We start from the raw sequence: 14,571 nt of genomic DNA on the forward strand, positions 1-14,571 counted from the left end.
TTAGCTGAGTGGAGCTTGGTAGCCAATTCAGCGGTTGGCCGCTAATGTCATTCACCTGGCTGCCGTGGTGTCTCCTGGACTGCCTCTCACATGCTCAGGTGCTCCATGGATTGGTGTTTCCCCCTCCAGAGTAAACAAGGTGGGTTTCTCAGTTTTCAAGGACAAACACTTGGGAAATACAGCCCACAAGGCTTTCTTATTTCATACCCATTTTCCAGAGACTGTGCAGGTAGGATCTTACCAGAGTGCTGGATGTCTGTCCTTGCTTCCTGCTCACCAGCCAGCTCTTGTTCTGAATACCCATGGCCTGAGCAGCCTGCACCTGTCCCCAACACTTTTATTTCCCTTGAATCGGTGGCATCTAGCTTTGCTCTAAGATATTCTCTGTGCTTCCAGTGAATGTCTCAGCTTCCAGATTGTTCATGGAAGAAATGAGACTCGGAATCTGGATGAGCAAAATAACTGCTGAGTGGACTTTGAGACTCCTAGCCACCACTCAGATTCAGAGCTCCAGGAAGTGCACTAATGGCGGGGGAGGAGACAGGACACACAGATGCTGTGTGATGTAGTAGTTGGATATTTGAGCAAGACTTAGTCTTCCTAACACCAGCACAGACTGTTTTGGGCCATTCTGTGTTGCTTACTGGGTTGGGTGCAGCTGCCTCAAGCGGCAGCATCAAGTGAGCAGCAGCAACCAAACGCTGGCAGCTTCGGTGGGAGGGGCTGGTCAGAAGTCCTGAGGCCCACACAGGACCCGAGCAGAGCACAGATACTCCAAGCTCCGAGTATCCCAGGAAGCTCTAGTGTTATACTGTGTAACAGGTGGTACAGAGCCAGGTCAGGTGTGATGCATGAAGCTGTAGACTCAGGTCATGCATTGGGTAGGGCCAGGGAGTTCGAGCCACTGTTCTTGGGAGTGGCAAGAGTCCAGAATGATACTCAGGTGGGCCTGGGCAGAACCTCTGGCTGTCAGTGGAGAGAAGGGTACAGGGGCTGACCGGTGTGTTTCCTGGTGCCTTACTGCGCCAGTGTAAACCAGCTGACTGCTCGGAATACATAATTCCCATGCACCTCACTGCCTGCCTGAGGGAACACCAACACTCTCTAATGCCCCCTCCAGCCCCAGTGCAAGGTCCATCCCCAGTGTACTGGGAACATGGAGTCTTCATAGGCAGGCTGGGCAGGGGTATACAAACCAGCAACAATATGCAGTTTTTCAAGAGGTTAAGGGAAAGGGGAAAAGTGGGAACCTGAGGATATCAAATTTGGATGGCAGATTCCTTTAATCCCATCATCCTATGGGCCTTGTGTGCCTGCTGCCATGTTTCCACTGTGCTGCTGTTCACAGGGTGGTCCTGGGCTCAAGAGTTGGTTGTTGGGTCCAGTTGGACCCCTGGGACACAGTCGGTGTTACCATACAGGGATGTCTTTGGGGCCCCTGGGAAGAAAATGGTCGTGGGCTTCTGTCTTCTAGCATGTGTTAACTGCAGCCGACTCTCAAGGGTGGGGCTCCTTGAATAGTTCCTGCTCTGCGGGGGTGGGGAAAGGAACCATGTGAGTTCCTTCTCTGAAGTCAGGAGCCAGAGTTTGCCAGGGGACTGTCCTTACTGAGCTGCTGGATTGCTCTGGGTGGCTCGTCAGGGGAGAGGCTCTGCTTCCTGTGCTGTCCTGCTCACCTTTCCCCTGCAACAGGGAACCCCCCGCCACGGGGGGCTGATTTGCCTTTCCTGTTTGTTCTTTCTCTCTGCTGCCACAGTACTGGTATCCCAGTGTCAACAACCACTGTTCTGCGGCTGGAACTCTTATTCAGGTGTGCACCTCCCGGGTGCTTCGGGTTTTCTTGGTAAAGCAGGAAGCAAATGCTGGTTTTCTGTATATGGGCATCATGAATATCCACTGTTTTTCTCCTTGAAGTGTTAATGCTTGAATGCTTCATTTTTCTTAAACTATAATCAGTGATTCCATGGTCTCATGATTCTGGAGAAATGTAAGCAAATAAGTGTATATACTACCAAATAAGTGTCATCTCTCATAGAACTGTTATATATGCATAGCTATGGACAGCACTGCTGTTTCATATATAAGATCTCCCTAGGTTAGTATGTTTAAAAATGAACTCCCAGTTCTCCCCATTGGATTTTTAGACCTTCAGCTTCTTCATCTTGTTTCATGAATTTCTGCCTGCCTTTTTGCTGAAGACCAATGCCTCTGTTTCCTTTTGTACTTTTTTTACACCTAACATCTAACCACTAAAGAATATCTATCTGCTTTCTTCATTACATGTATCATATATTTAGGGTCTAATATTTTTTAATGTAGCAATACCACCCTAAACCATCATCTTTCCTATGAGTTATTACCTTAGTTCCCTACATTACTTTAAAAAAAATACATAGCCATTCTTTCCTTACAATAGCTACTTGGCACAGCATGTCTTCTGCTCAGAACTCACCAGTGGCTATCCTTTTCCCTCAAAAGAACATCCAGGATGCTCACAAGGCCTTTCAAGATATGGCCCTCTCTTGCATCTAACTTCCTGTACTAGCAACTCCTCCTTGTTCATAGCTTTCTTAATACTTAAAAATATATACATATATATATTTTTAAAGATTTATTCATTTTATTACAGCCAGATATACACAGAGGAGGAGAGACAGAGAGGAAGACCTTCCGTCCGATGATTCACTCCCCCCAAGTGAGCCGCAACGGGCTGGTGTGCGCCGATCCGAAGCTGGGAACCTGGAACCTCCACCAGGTCTCCCACGCGGGTGCAGGGTCCCAATGCATGGGCCGTCCTCTCCTGCTTTCCCAGGCCACAAGCAGGGAGCTGGATGGGAAGTGGAGCTGCTGGGATTAGAACCGGCGCCCATATGGGATCCCGGGGCTTTCAAGGCGAGGACTTTAGCTGCTTAGGCCACGCTGCTGGGTCCAAAATATATATATTTGATAGGCAGAGTTAGAGCGGATTTTCCATCCACTGCCTCACTCTCCATGTGGCTGCAACAGCTAAATCAGGGCCAGTTGAGACAGGAGCCACCCTGCGTTTCCTGTGTCCAGGCAGGAGCCCAAGCACTTGGGCCACCCTCCACTGCATTCCCAGGCCATTAACAGGAGCTGGTTCATAAGAGAAGCTGGAAATCAAAACTGCCAATATGTGATGACTGCACTACCTTAGCTTATACATCATAGAGCCAGCCCCCTGATCCTCCTTAAACACACCTTGAAATTTTTTTTTTCAGGGTTGTGCCTCCGTGTATTTTTTTCCTTTACTTGAACAAATCTTGACTTTGATATGTCTTCCTTAATGTTCTGAGTCATTGCATTTCATGTGTCAACCTGGACAGTCATATTTCCATCACCACCAACTTTCCTTTAATTACTCTTTTACCCTGTATTACTGTCCTAGTATTTCACATTATTTTCTCTTAATACTAGAATTGTTAATTTATATATTCCAAACAACATAGTGGCTGGATTATAGTAAGCCTTCCCTAAATGTAGGCTAGACATGGGTGGAAACGCATGAACTCTATCACATTAGCTTCCTTTGATAAGGACACACAGTGGTTTCATTTCTTCTTCAGGCCAGCCATTTACATTTTGATGATCTCAGTTCATGGGATAGAGGATTAATTACCTGCAACAAAGATAGCACCTCTTAACAAAACAGTTACATTTTCCCTTTTATTAGTGGCCTGGCTAGCTCTACTGTGATGTATTTTGGAGATTACAGAAAGCAGCAAAAACCGCTAAATAGCTCCTGAAACCCTCCTACTATTTCCTCCAACATTACAGCCTCAATTGCCACACATTTATTATGTAAAACAGTGGATGCAGCCTCACCAAATGCCCTACCAGTAGAAACAGGGATGTTTCCTTTTTCAGGCTGAAAGGGATAGCTCATCTTATATGGCCTTACATCAATACGTTTGAGTTCTTATGGCCACACGCTCCATTCTGTTCTTCACCATCTATACTCCCAGATGCCATTTGCAGTGTCTCCCTGGCTGGCATACATGTCCACGTTTCAGATTCAAGGGATTCTTCACTGTCCTCTTAACGCAAAATAAATGCCATTTCAGTTTGTTGCCCTTTAGGACGAATTGATGGTTTTTCCTTCTAGGATTTGTTACTAAAAAAAGGAAATTTGGATATTGGGTAGAGAAATAGTAGTCTCTCACAAAAACTCATAATTTTTCATTACAAAATAGTCTGTAATGTTAGATTTTCTGTGTAATTCAAAATCTGCACCTGTTAAATTTTTTTATAGAAACAGTTCTCATTTTTAAAAATACTTTCCAGAGCTAGTTTAAAAGCATATTTATTCCTTTATTGGCAACACACACACACACACACACACACACACTCATTCTTTCTCTGAGAAAAAAATCCTGCATCCACTCATTCACTAAGTGGCCACACAGCCAGTTCTGGAGCAAGCCCAAGTCAGAAGTTCCATCCTGATTTCCTACATGGATGTCAGGGGCCCAGGAATGTGGGCCATCTATCACTGTCTTTCTTCCCAGGGACATAAGCAGGAAGCTGGATCACAAGTGGAACTGGCTTTTCATTAGGGGATGCCAGCATTTAAAGTATTAGTGCATCCTTCGGTACTATAATGTTGTCCTCCCTATATTTATGTTTGCTAAAAATTTCATTCCAAAACAATATTGAATTGTGGCTAGCGATGTTGGAAAATACAAATTTGGGGGTTTTCTGACAGGTCACATCCCGTTTGTATTTTTTTCCCTTAGCAGTTCTGCTTAATAATCTACTTACACATAGGGCTTTTGTCCCGTAAGAATTTCCTGACAACATAAGGGATCAGATTTGACTAAAGCTTTCTCATATTTATGATAACACATAATACAGTAAAATCAAATCTGGGATAAACATTTAATGAAATATTTTCTGTGTGTACCTTCCAAATACAGAACGATAGCTTTGATACATAACTGTGATATTCTTTCAATGCACTACTCTAAGAGTTCTTATATGTAATAATACACAATACTTCCATGAATAGTGAGAAAGATACTGTTTATTCTTAGGCCTACTTACAATTGATTAAATCAAAGCAGAATTCTCAGAGCCAAGATAGTCTTGGAAAAGATCTGTGCTATGGCTAGAGGCCTTCCTATGTTTACTACATTAGCAATTCTCTGTTTTATAAATCTGCTAAAGTGTAGTGGGTTTCCAGTAACAGGCTTTTCTATCTGAATTAATATTTTCATTATGCCACCAAAATTCTCACATGTGCCCCATGCCCATATTCACATCTGTGGGAAGTCTTTGCTTACAGTGGATGACAAGAACAAAATGTGCACAAAGAATCAGAAAATTCATATGTAGACTTGTGCACCATGATTAAATTCTATTCCACATTCCTTATATTCAAAGGATTTTTCACTGATGTGAATTCTCTGATGTTGAGTTAACTGTGAGCCACGAGTAAAGGACTTCCCACACTCCTTACATTGGTATGGTTTTTCACCAGTATGTATCCTCTGATGTCGGGAAAGATGTGAACTCTGGGTAAAAGCCTTTCTACATTCTTTGCATTCGTAGGGTTTCTCACCAGTATGGATTCTCTGATGTAAAGTAAGTTGAGAGCCATGACTGAAGGCCTTCCCACATTCCTTGCACTCATACGGTTTTTCTCCAGTATGAATTCGCTGATGTTGAGTAAGCTGAGAACCACGAATAAAGGCCTTCCCGCATTCCTTACACTGATATGGTTTCTCACCAGTATGAATTCTTTGATGTTGTATAAGTAGTAAACCACGAGCAAAGGCCTTTCCACATTCACTGCATACATAGGGTTTCTCACCAGTATGAAGTCTCTGATGTTGGGAAAGGTGTGAACTCTGAGTAAAGGCCATTCTACATTCTTTACATTCATATGGTTTTTCACCAGTATGAATTCGTTGATGTTGAGTAAGCTGTGAGCCACGAATAAAAGACTTCCCACATTCCTTACATTCATAGGGTTTCTCACCAGTGTGAATTCTCTCATGTTGAGTAAGTTCTGACCCACGACTAAAGTTTTTTCCACATTCTTTACACTCATAGGGTTTCTCACCAGTATGAATCCTTTGATGTCGAGTAAGGAGTGAGCCACGGTTGAAAGCTTTTCCACATTCCTTACACTGATAGGGCTTCTCACCAGTGTGAATTCTCTGGTGTTGAGTAAGTTGCGAGCCATGACTGAAGGTCTTCCCACATTCCTTACACTCATATGGCTTTTCATTGGTATGAATTCTCTGGTGTTGAGTAAGTTGTGAGCCACGGATAAAGGCTTTCCCACATTCTTCACATTTGTAGGGTTTTTCTCCAGTGTGAATCCTTTGATGTTGCATAAGGAGTGAGCCCCGGATAAAAGCCTTTCCACATTCCTTACATTCATATGGCTTTTCCCCATTATGAATTTTCTGATGTTGAGAGAGCTGTGAGCCACAAATAAAAGCTTTCCCACATTCCTTGCATTCATAGGGTTTCTCACCAGTATGAATCCTCTTATGCAGAATAAGTTGCGAGAGCTGAGTGAAGACCTTTCTACATTCTTTACATTCATACAGCTTCTCACCAGTATGAAGTCTCTGGTGCAAAGTAAGTTGTGAGTTCTGAGTAAAGGCCTTCCCACATTCTTTACATTCGTAAGGTTTCTCACCAGTATGGACTTTCTGATGTCGAGTGAGTTGTGAACTACGAATAAAAGCTTTCCCACATTCTTCACATTTATATGGCTTTTCACCAGTATGAATTCTGTGATGTAAAATAAGTTGCGAGCTTTGAGTAAAGGCCTTCCCACATTCTTTGCATGCATAGGGTTTCTCACCAGTATGGAGTCTCTGATGAAGACTGAGCTGTGAGTCACGACTAAAGGCCTTTCCACATTGCTTGCATTCATAGGGCTTTTCCCCAGTATGAATGCTCTGATGTTGAGTTAGGTGTGAAGCTCGTCTAAAGGCTTTCCCACATTCCTTACATTTATAGGGCTTCTCAGTAGAAGGACATCGTGGATGTTGAGATAAGTAAGTGTGCTGATTGAAAATGGACATTTTTTCAAATGTAATCATTCCTTCCCTGGTAAATTCCTTGATGTTCTTGTTGCTTTTCCAACTTGTCTTGGATTTCCAGATACTCTATAGGATTAGATTCCTGAAGATCACAACTGCCAAGCTTGTCACTCATTTCCCATTGAGATAATTCTGTTCCATAGTATCTCTTTCTGGAGATAGGTCCTTACATACATACCTTGAAGGCAAGTCAGAAACATAAAACATTAAATAATTTAGAAGAAATGTAACTTCAGTAAAAGCCAAATCATAGAAAACAGTACTGGTTTGAAATAACAGGCTTATGTGTTTTTAAAACACTGTTTACTACCCATTGTTAGACCCACATTTCACATTAAAACTGTATAGACACAGTTTCTATGTGAAATTTCCTATTTTCTGTAATATTTTATTCCTATTTCTCTCACACCATCAAAATCAGGTAAATTTATTTCATGGTAATCTTGCTACCTAGAACTTGAAAAAAATACAAGTTTGAATGTTAAAAGGGCAGCTGAGAAGTCAGGGACTAATGAACACTCGGGAGCTAAAAGAATAGACTAGGAAACTAACATCCGTGGTTCTCTAGCACTGGCGGGAATCAGAGTCATGTAGAGAATTTGATGAAACTAAAGATGTCCAGATAGTACATGAGACTAACTGAATTTGAATCTAGTGAATCTGTAAATGAGCTTGGAGGTCTCCAGTTTTAGCATTTTTATTAACTGATTCATATTTTGATATAGTTGGTGATTTGCTATCTCTGCCTACAACTTTTTAATGGTCAAACTTGGAAGGGCATCCAAACTCTTTCATAAGTCTGAGAAATTGCTCCATGGTGTGGTCTGTGCCTTTGTATCTGCATTTCCCCCCTCAGCATTCTCACCGTTGATAACTCTCAGCCAAACACACAAGTTCCCTGTCAACCTAGAAAAATTCACAAGGCCAAAACGTGTTCCATCTCTTGAGATGGTTCTAAGCCTATAGAAACTGAGTTTGCTTTAATTACTAATTCTTCAATCTGAAGGATTCATTTCTGTTACTTTAGCTAATTACAATTAATTAACTACATGAACTAGACAACATAAAAAAGCCACCCAAATGAAGGCACAGGAGACAACACTGAAAGAACGAACTTATGGGCTAAAAGTTTAGGTGAGGTCCACTCTTCTGTTTCAGGAAAAGGCAAATGAGAGGTGTAGAAACAAAACAGTGCTTTGGAGTCCTGCAGATGTCTCAGTGACTAGCTAAAAAGAGACCTGCTGAAATTTCTCCATAATTAGGTTGGGATCTCTGGGGGCTATGGTGAGTAATACAGCAGAAAAAGCAGCTCAGTCTGGGTAAGGTCTGATACCTGAATCATCTTTGAATTAACTGAAACTCAGAATATGGAGTGTGGTAATTCAAGATTGTTTGCTAAAGTACACTTAAATGCTTATTAGAAATATTTAATATGTAAGACTTAGAATGATTTTATTTCTCCCAAAAAACAGGAGAACAAACAGATGAAAGCATAAGTTTTGAACAGCACGTCATGCACCAACCACCAAATGTGCATCACTAAGTTCCGCTGTCCTGTTCCTTTGCTGTCAGCGCTTCCTCCCACCAGAGGGTAGGAAGCACCTATCTGTGCCTTCCCCATATTTACTCACAGATGGAAACAAAGGCATATCCACACTAAATTTAGGGTCATATAACTCGCTCCTATTCACCGGAATACTACTTCCCCAGTAGTAGCCAGATTATCTTTAATTCTTTTTATTTTTTTCAACCAAAATACTTAGTTGCTGCTGTTTGCTTTTTTTTTTTTTTTTGCTTCATCCTTCAGTCCTCAGCTCCCATCATCCCTCTAATACATCCAACTGAACCACAGATGATCATCATAGAAAAATATCTTTATCATTCTAAGGCACTAAGACATAATAAAAGGTCTATATCTTCCTAGCTTCCCGTCCACCACAGCCAAGCGGTGGGCAAATCCTGGGCTTGTCCAGGCCCTAGGTCCGAGAATTTCCTCTGTCCACAGCAATCATGCTGTGGTCGGGTCTCTGGGCATGCCCAGGCTCATGGCTCCGCCCAGTGCTGCCATGTTGGTGGGCAGAGTACAGTAAGTCTGCTCAGAGGTGTGGGTACCTCACTCTCCCAGGCTCTGAGGCTGGGACAGCCTACATCGGGTCAGACTCCCTGCTAGAGATCCTAGCTCCCTGTGCAATGCTACCAAGTGGTGGGCGAATCCTGGGCTTGTGGCCTGCCAAAACATGAACTGGCACTGGGTTCTGCCCACTCATTGCACGGCTACAAGCTCTGGGGTCTTGGGGTGTGGAATTACTGCCCAGGGACATCCATGAATATGGCCGTGGTACGTGTAGGTGAGGAATGAATCCTGAGGGACACCCAATGACAGGGCCACTGTTCTTGCAGTTAAGCAAGGTGACTGAGATCTGGTGGTTCAGAGGGGAGAGAGCAGAAGATCTGTAAGGATCAGACTCATGCACCAGCCCACAGTAGAGTCCTGAGTTGGGTTTGTGAGCATGGAACATGGCTGACAATCACACACCAGGCCACGCAAAAGCTAGGGCATGGGGCCTGTCTAGCAGGATTAGATCCTACTACCTGACTGAATGTTGGAACAGGACAGGAAATGGTTCACATTAAGCATGGCCATGACACTAACCAGCACATGTGAGGACCATGTCCGGGGGTAGATTCTGTGGGGAATATGTAGGCCCAACCCTATGGAAATACAAGTCCTGCTGGTTAGCTCAAGTGTTTGGGGGTGGTGATGGGCTGAGCTAGCTGTAACCTTGAAACCTGCCAACACTTATGGGTTCAGGACCAAAAATAGTCTGGGCAGGTTCAGGCTGCAGCAGCCACATGCATCCTAAACAGGGTGTGAGGCAGGCCAGGTTACAACATTCACCAGCCCATACAAAGGCCAAGATGGAGGGGCAGGCTATGCTAGGCAAAGGCCTAGCACCTGCTGTAATGTGTAAGATCTGGATCTGGGAGTGGGGCAGAGTAGGGGAACTTGGCAAATTCCTCTAGTGGTTCATAGCTGGAGTGCACATAGGTAATGTTGAACTAGGCTGTTACATCTAATGGTTTGCATGAGCCAGGGATGTGAGCAGACTGAGCAGGGCCAGGCTGTAGTATCCACCAGCAAGAGGTGGGACTGGGGGCTGGACTAACCGTATCCCAAGGCAAAGATGGGAGGGACTATGCCAAGCTGGGTCAGAGAAACCACTGGTGAGTGCAAGGGCCAGGGTGGGGGTTGCGATCTGGTCTGGATATGGCTGCAGGGTACCTCGGCATGGGTGGGGGCTGATGTGGGATGTGCTGGACTGGGCTAGGCTCCAGCACCCACTGATGCTCATGAGAACCAGGGTGGGTATAGGACGGGCCGGGCTAGGTTTCTGCTCCTGCTGAATCAAGTGTGAGCTGTATCTGGGTGTGGACCAGGCTTGGCTAGGCTGTAGCACCCAGCAGTAAGAACCAGAATGGGTGAAGTCCAGTCAGGAAAGGCCACTGTTCCTGCTAGGACAGGAGGTAGACTAAGTAGGGTTGGCCCATGGACCCACTGGTGTGCGCGAGATCTTGCATTGGGAGAGGTTCAGATGGAGGAGCTTTGGGGAACTCCTGTGTCGGGACACAGTCATTGCAGGTGAGACAAGAACCATGATAGGGAGCAGCCCAGACCAAGCCAGGGAATGGTACCCACTGGCATACATTTGGAGCCTATCAGGGATGAACTAGACTGGGCCAGTTCATATCACCCACTAGCGAATCCAAATACCAGAATGGAGTGTTGGGTCACAACACAAGCCAGTTCACATGAGGGCCAGGACTGGGGGCCAGCTGGGCTGGCTAGGCTGTAGCCCCAAGCAGCATGAGCTAGAACTGGGGTTGGGATGGGTCCAGTCAGGCTCATCCAATCACCACACGAGACACAGTCGGGGAGGGACGAACCCAGAGGGGGTGTTGCATGAGGCTCCCCTGCTGGACCACCACTCCCACTTGAGAGCGTGAGTTTGCATGGGGACAGACCAGACTGGGCAAGGTTACAACACCTGTTGGCCTCATATGAGTTGGAACAGGGAAAGGTCAGACTGGGATGACTGTCCCTACTGGTTCACGCATAAGGCAGAGTGAGGGTGGGTTGGCTGGGCTTTGCTGCAGAATCAGCTGCTGGCAGGGGGTGCAAATTCTGTTTAACTGCAGAACCATCTGGAGAGTGCAGGATCTGGGAGTGGGAGTGGGCTTAGTAGGGAAAGAGTGAGCACCTCCCTCTTGGGTTGCCACTCCAACTGACAAGCATGAGAACCAGGACTGGGGCAGGCATGGCTAGACAGAGAGTGGCACCCACTGGCACGTGGCTGGATAGTGGGGCTGGTTGGCTTTAAGCCTCACTGACATGTATGAGAGCTGAATGGGATGTTGGACAGGCTGGATCAGTCTGCTGTACATACTGGCAACCAGTGCAGGGGACTGGCCTGGCGGGGGTTATTGTGGGTCACTTTGACTAGGCTACAGCTCCCACTGGTTTGCATGAGGGCTGAGTGTGTGGTCGGTAGAATTGGGCTGGGCTGCAACACCCATTGGATTGTGTAGAAGACAGGGTTGGAGACAGAACTGACACAGCAATTGCTACCACCAGCATATGCATAAGCTGATTGGGGCAACAGACTATGCGGGACCCTGTATTGGCAAGCACATGCAAGAATCAGGTCTGGATCACCTCAGATGATGTTTCTTTGGGGATTCCCCTCAACTGAACTGCTGGACACAGAACCCCAACCATGGAGAGAACTGCAGGATCCATGGTCTGACCATGGAGTGCATGTGTCAAAGCTGAGCCTCCTCAGTGGATAGATGGTGCAGTGGACAGCACATCCAGGTGCACATGGAGGATATAACAGTACATTGGAGTCTGCAGAGGACACGTGGTACCAGACTAGAAGACGGAGGACAGAACAAATTAGTCAACTACCCCAGGCAAGTGCAGGCAGTGAATAGCTAGTCAGAGACTCTAAGGTGGACTATATCAACTAGTAGATTCTGGAGAGATTTCATTGTGCTTAGAGTGGCAAGATCGGCAGTAATTTAGAACTCTGGAACTATCAAGACCTCTTGAGCAGGACTCTCGGAGCATGTCCCACAGTGAGGACCCTGGAGTGCAGTGGGTGGCTGTCCTCTATCCCAGGGTCCAGAGGCGTTTGGGAGGCTGGGTATAGCTTCTTCCTCTACTTTCCCCCATCCTCCAGGTATTTATACTTCTGTTAAGACAAAGGATTATACACTAAATATTACAGCAACTTTATTTGTATTTTTCCAAATTGGAACCAACCCAGTCATTGCAGAAAATGTTGATACTTCTACAATGGGAATTTATACAGCAGGAAACAAAAATGAACTACTGATTGGTATAAACCTTAAATATATGCTAGTTGAACAGACCCCAAAGGTATATATTCTGATTCCATTTGTATAACATTTTTTTTTTAATTGGAAAGGCAGATAAAGAGATTCAGAGAGAAGGATCTTCCTTCTGCTGGTTTACTCCCTAAGGGGCCACAACAGCTGAAGATGAGCCGATCTGAAGCCAGGAGCCTCTTCTGGGCCCCACGTGGATGCAGGGTCCCAAGAACTTGGGCTATCGTCTGCTGCTTTCCCAGGCCACAAGCAGGGAGCTGGATGGGAACTGGAGCAACTGGGACATGAACTGGTGCCAATATGGGATGTAAGGCTAGAATTTAGCCACTAGGATATTGGGGTAGGCCTGACATTCTGTTTTTAAAAATTTTTTTTTTTTTTTTATTGGAAAAGTAGAAAGAAGCAGTGCCAAAAGCAACCTCTCTTGCATTCATTGTTTGCTGTTCAAATGCTCTCAGCAGTGAAGGGCTGGGCTAGACCAAAGTCAGGAGGCACGACTCCACTTAGATGTCCCACATGGGTGGCAGGGACCTAAGTACTTGGGCCACGATGTACTGCTTCTGAGGATGCATTAGCATGAAGTGAGTTTGGAAGTGAAGAAGCTGGGACTCATCTAATATGAGATGCAGGCATCTAAACCATCAAAATACTCCTCCATTCCAAATGACATTCTTGTAAAGGTAGAACTATCGGGATGGAAAACAGATGAATAGTTTTCATAGCCTGGCGAAAAGGACAGGCATTAAAACAAAAGGAAAGTGCTAAAGTTTGAATATGACTTAGTTCTTAAACTCATGATGCAGGACATTTAAGCCTTAGTTAATGGTACTAAGAAGGTGAAAATCTGTCTTGTTGTTTGCGAAGAAGGCCTAATGGGAGATCACTGGGGAATAATGTCAGAAGGCATTTCCGGTGAGAGGGTTATTACATAAGCCCGTGTTTGGGCTTGCCCCTTGCTCTGATCCTACTTCACCAGGTAATCCTTCTGCCCACTGCCATCCACGGCTTGACCAGTGCTTCACTGACATGGAGCCATCCAATCTTGGATTTGCAACTCCCAAAGTGTGAGCTGAATAAACCTTTTCCCCACATAAAGTTAAGATACCTCAGGAAGTCTGATACAGTAATGAAAAGCTAATACAGAAAGTGTAGGGAATTTGGGGGTCGGTCATAAAACTTACAAATTATGACCAATAATAGACATAATTGAGATGCAAATTGTGTATCAGATTAACTGAGGAATAGCAATAAGTGTTAAAGTAAAATTTTATAAAACTGTTTTAAAAGTGTGGCCAAGTTTAGGAAAGAAGATTAGAGGTGGAACATTGAAATGAGAATAGAAACTAGAGACAGAAATGTACTCTGAAGTTAGTTACAGCCAGTCCTGGGTCATTTAGTGTTTTCACTTGCTGGAGTCTGTATGGTAATATACTGGAAAACATCAAGAGATAAACTGTTGGGCCCACAGAGAGCAGAGAACAGGAACTGAACCCAGCTGTACAGAAGTTGGGAGGTGGGCCTGGCTCGGTAGCCTAGCAGCTAGAGTCCTTGCCTTGCACATGCTGGGTCCCATATAGGTGCTGGTTCTAATCCTGGCTGCACCGCTTCCCATCCAGGTCCCTGTTTGTGGCCTGGGAAAGCAGTTGAAGAAAGCCCAAGGACGTGGGACCCTGTACTTCTGTGGGAGACCTGGAAGAAGCCCCTGGCTCCTGGCTTCGGGTCGGCACAGCTCTGGGCGTTGTGGCCACTTGGGGAGTGAATTAGTGAATGGAAGATCTTCCTCTCTGTCTCTTGTCCTCTCTGTGTATCTGACTATGCAATAAAAAAATAAACTAAATCTTTAAAAAAAACCAATAAAAGTATCACATACATATTTATGTGTACAGAAATATGTGGTTCTAGAGAGAGACTTGGATTTATATGTAGAAACAGGAGCCATCACCAAATTGGTAATGTTTAAACCTGGGGGATTTGGTACGCTTATACAGGAATATCTTATGTGGAAAAGGGAGGTTTGAGCCCTGAACTCCAGGACACATCAACATTCAGAGGTCAGGTAAATGAGAAAGAATCCAGCATGAAG

At 44.9% G+C, this 14,571-nt stretch overlaps 1 protein-coding gene across 1 annotated transcript in view; it reads right to left on the reverse strand.

The window, feature by feature from the left end:
- Window positions 1–4,381: 4,381 nt before the first annotated feature.
- Window positions 4,382–14,571, reverse strand: part of LOC131482208 (zinc finger protein 345) — a 50,990-nt gene continuing 40,800 nt past the window's right edge. The window contains exon 3 of the mRNA XM_058674409.1: window positions 4,382–7,034. Coding sequence (XP_058530392.1) covers window positions 5,343–7,034 — 1,692 coding nt within the window. The 3' untranslated portion in view covers window positions 4,382–5,342. The remainder of the gene's footprint in view (window positions 7,035–14,571) is intronic.

Source organism: Ochotona princeps, chromosome 16, assembly GCF_030435755.1.
Source record: "Ochotona princeps isolate mOchPri1 chromosome 16, mOchPri1.hap1, whole genome shotgun sequence".
NCBI classification, from domain to species: Eukaryota; Metazoa; Chordata; class Mammalia; order Lagomorpha; family Ochotonidae; genus Ochotona; species Ochotona princeps.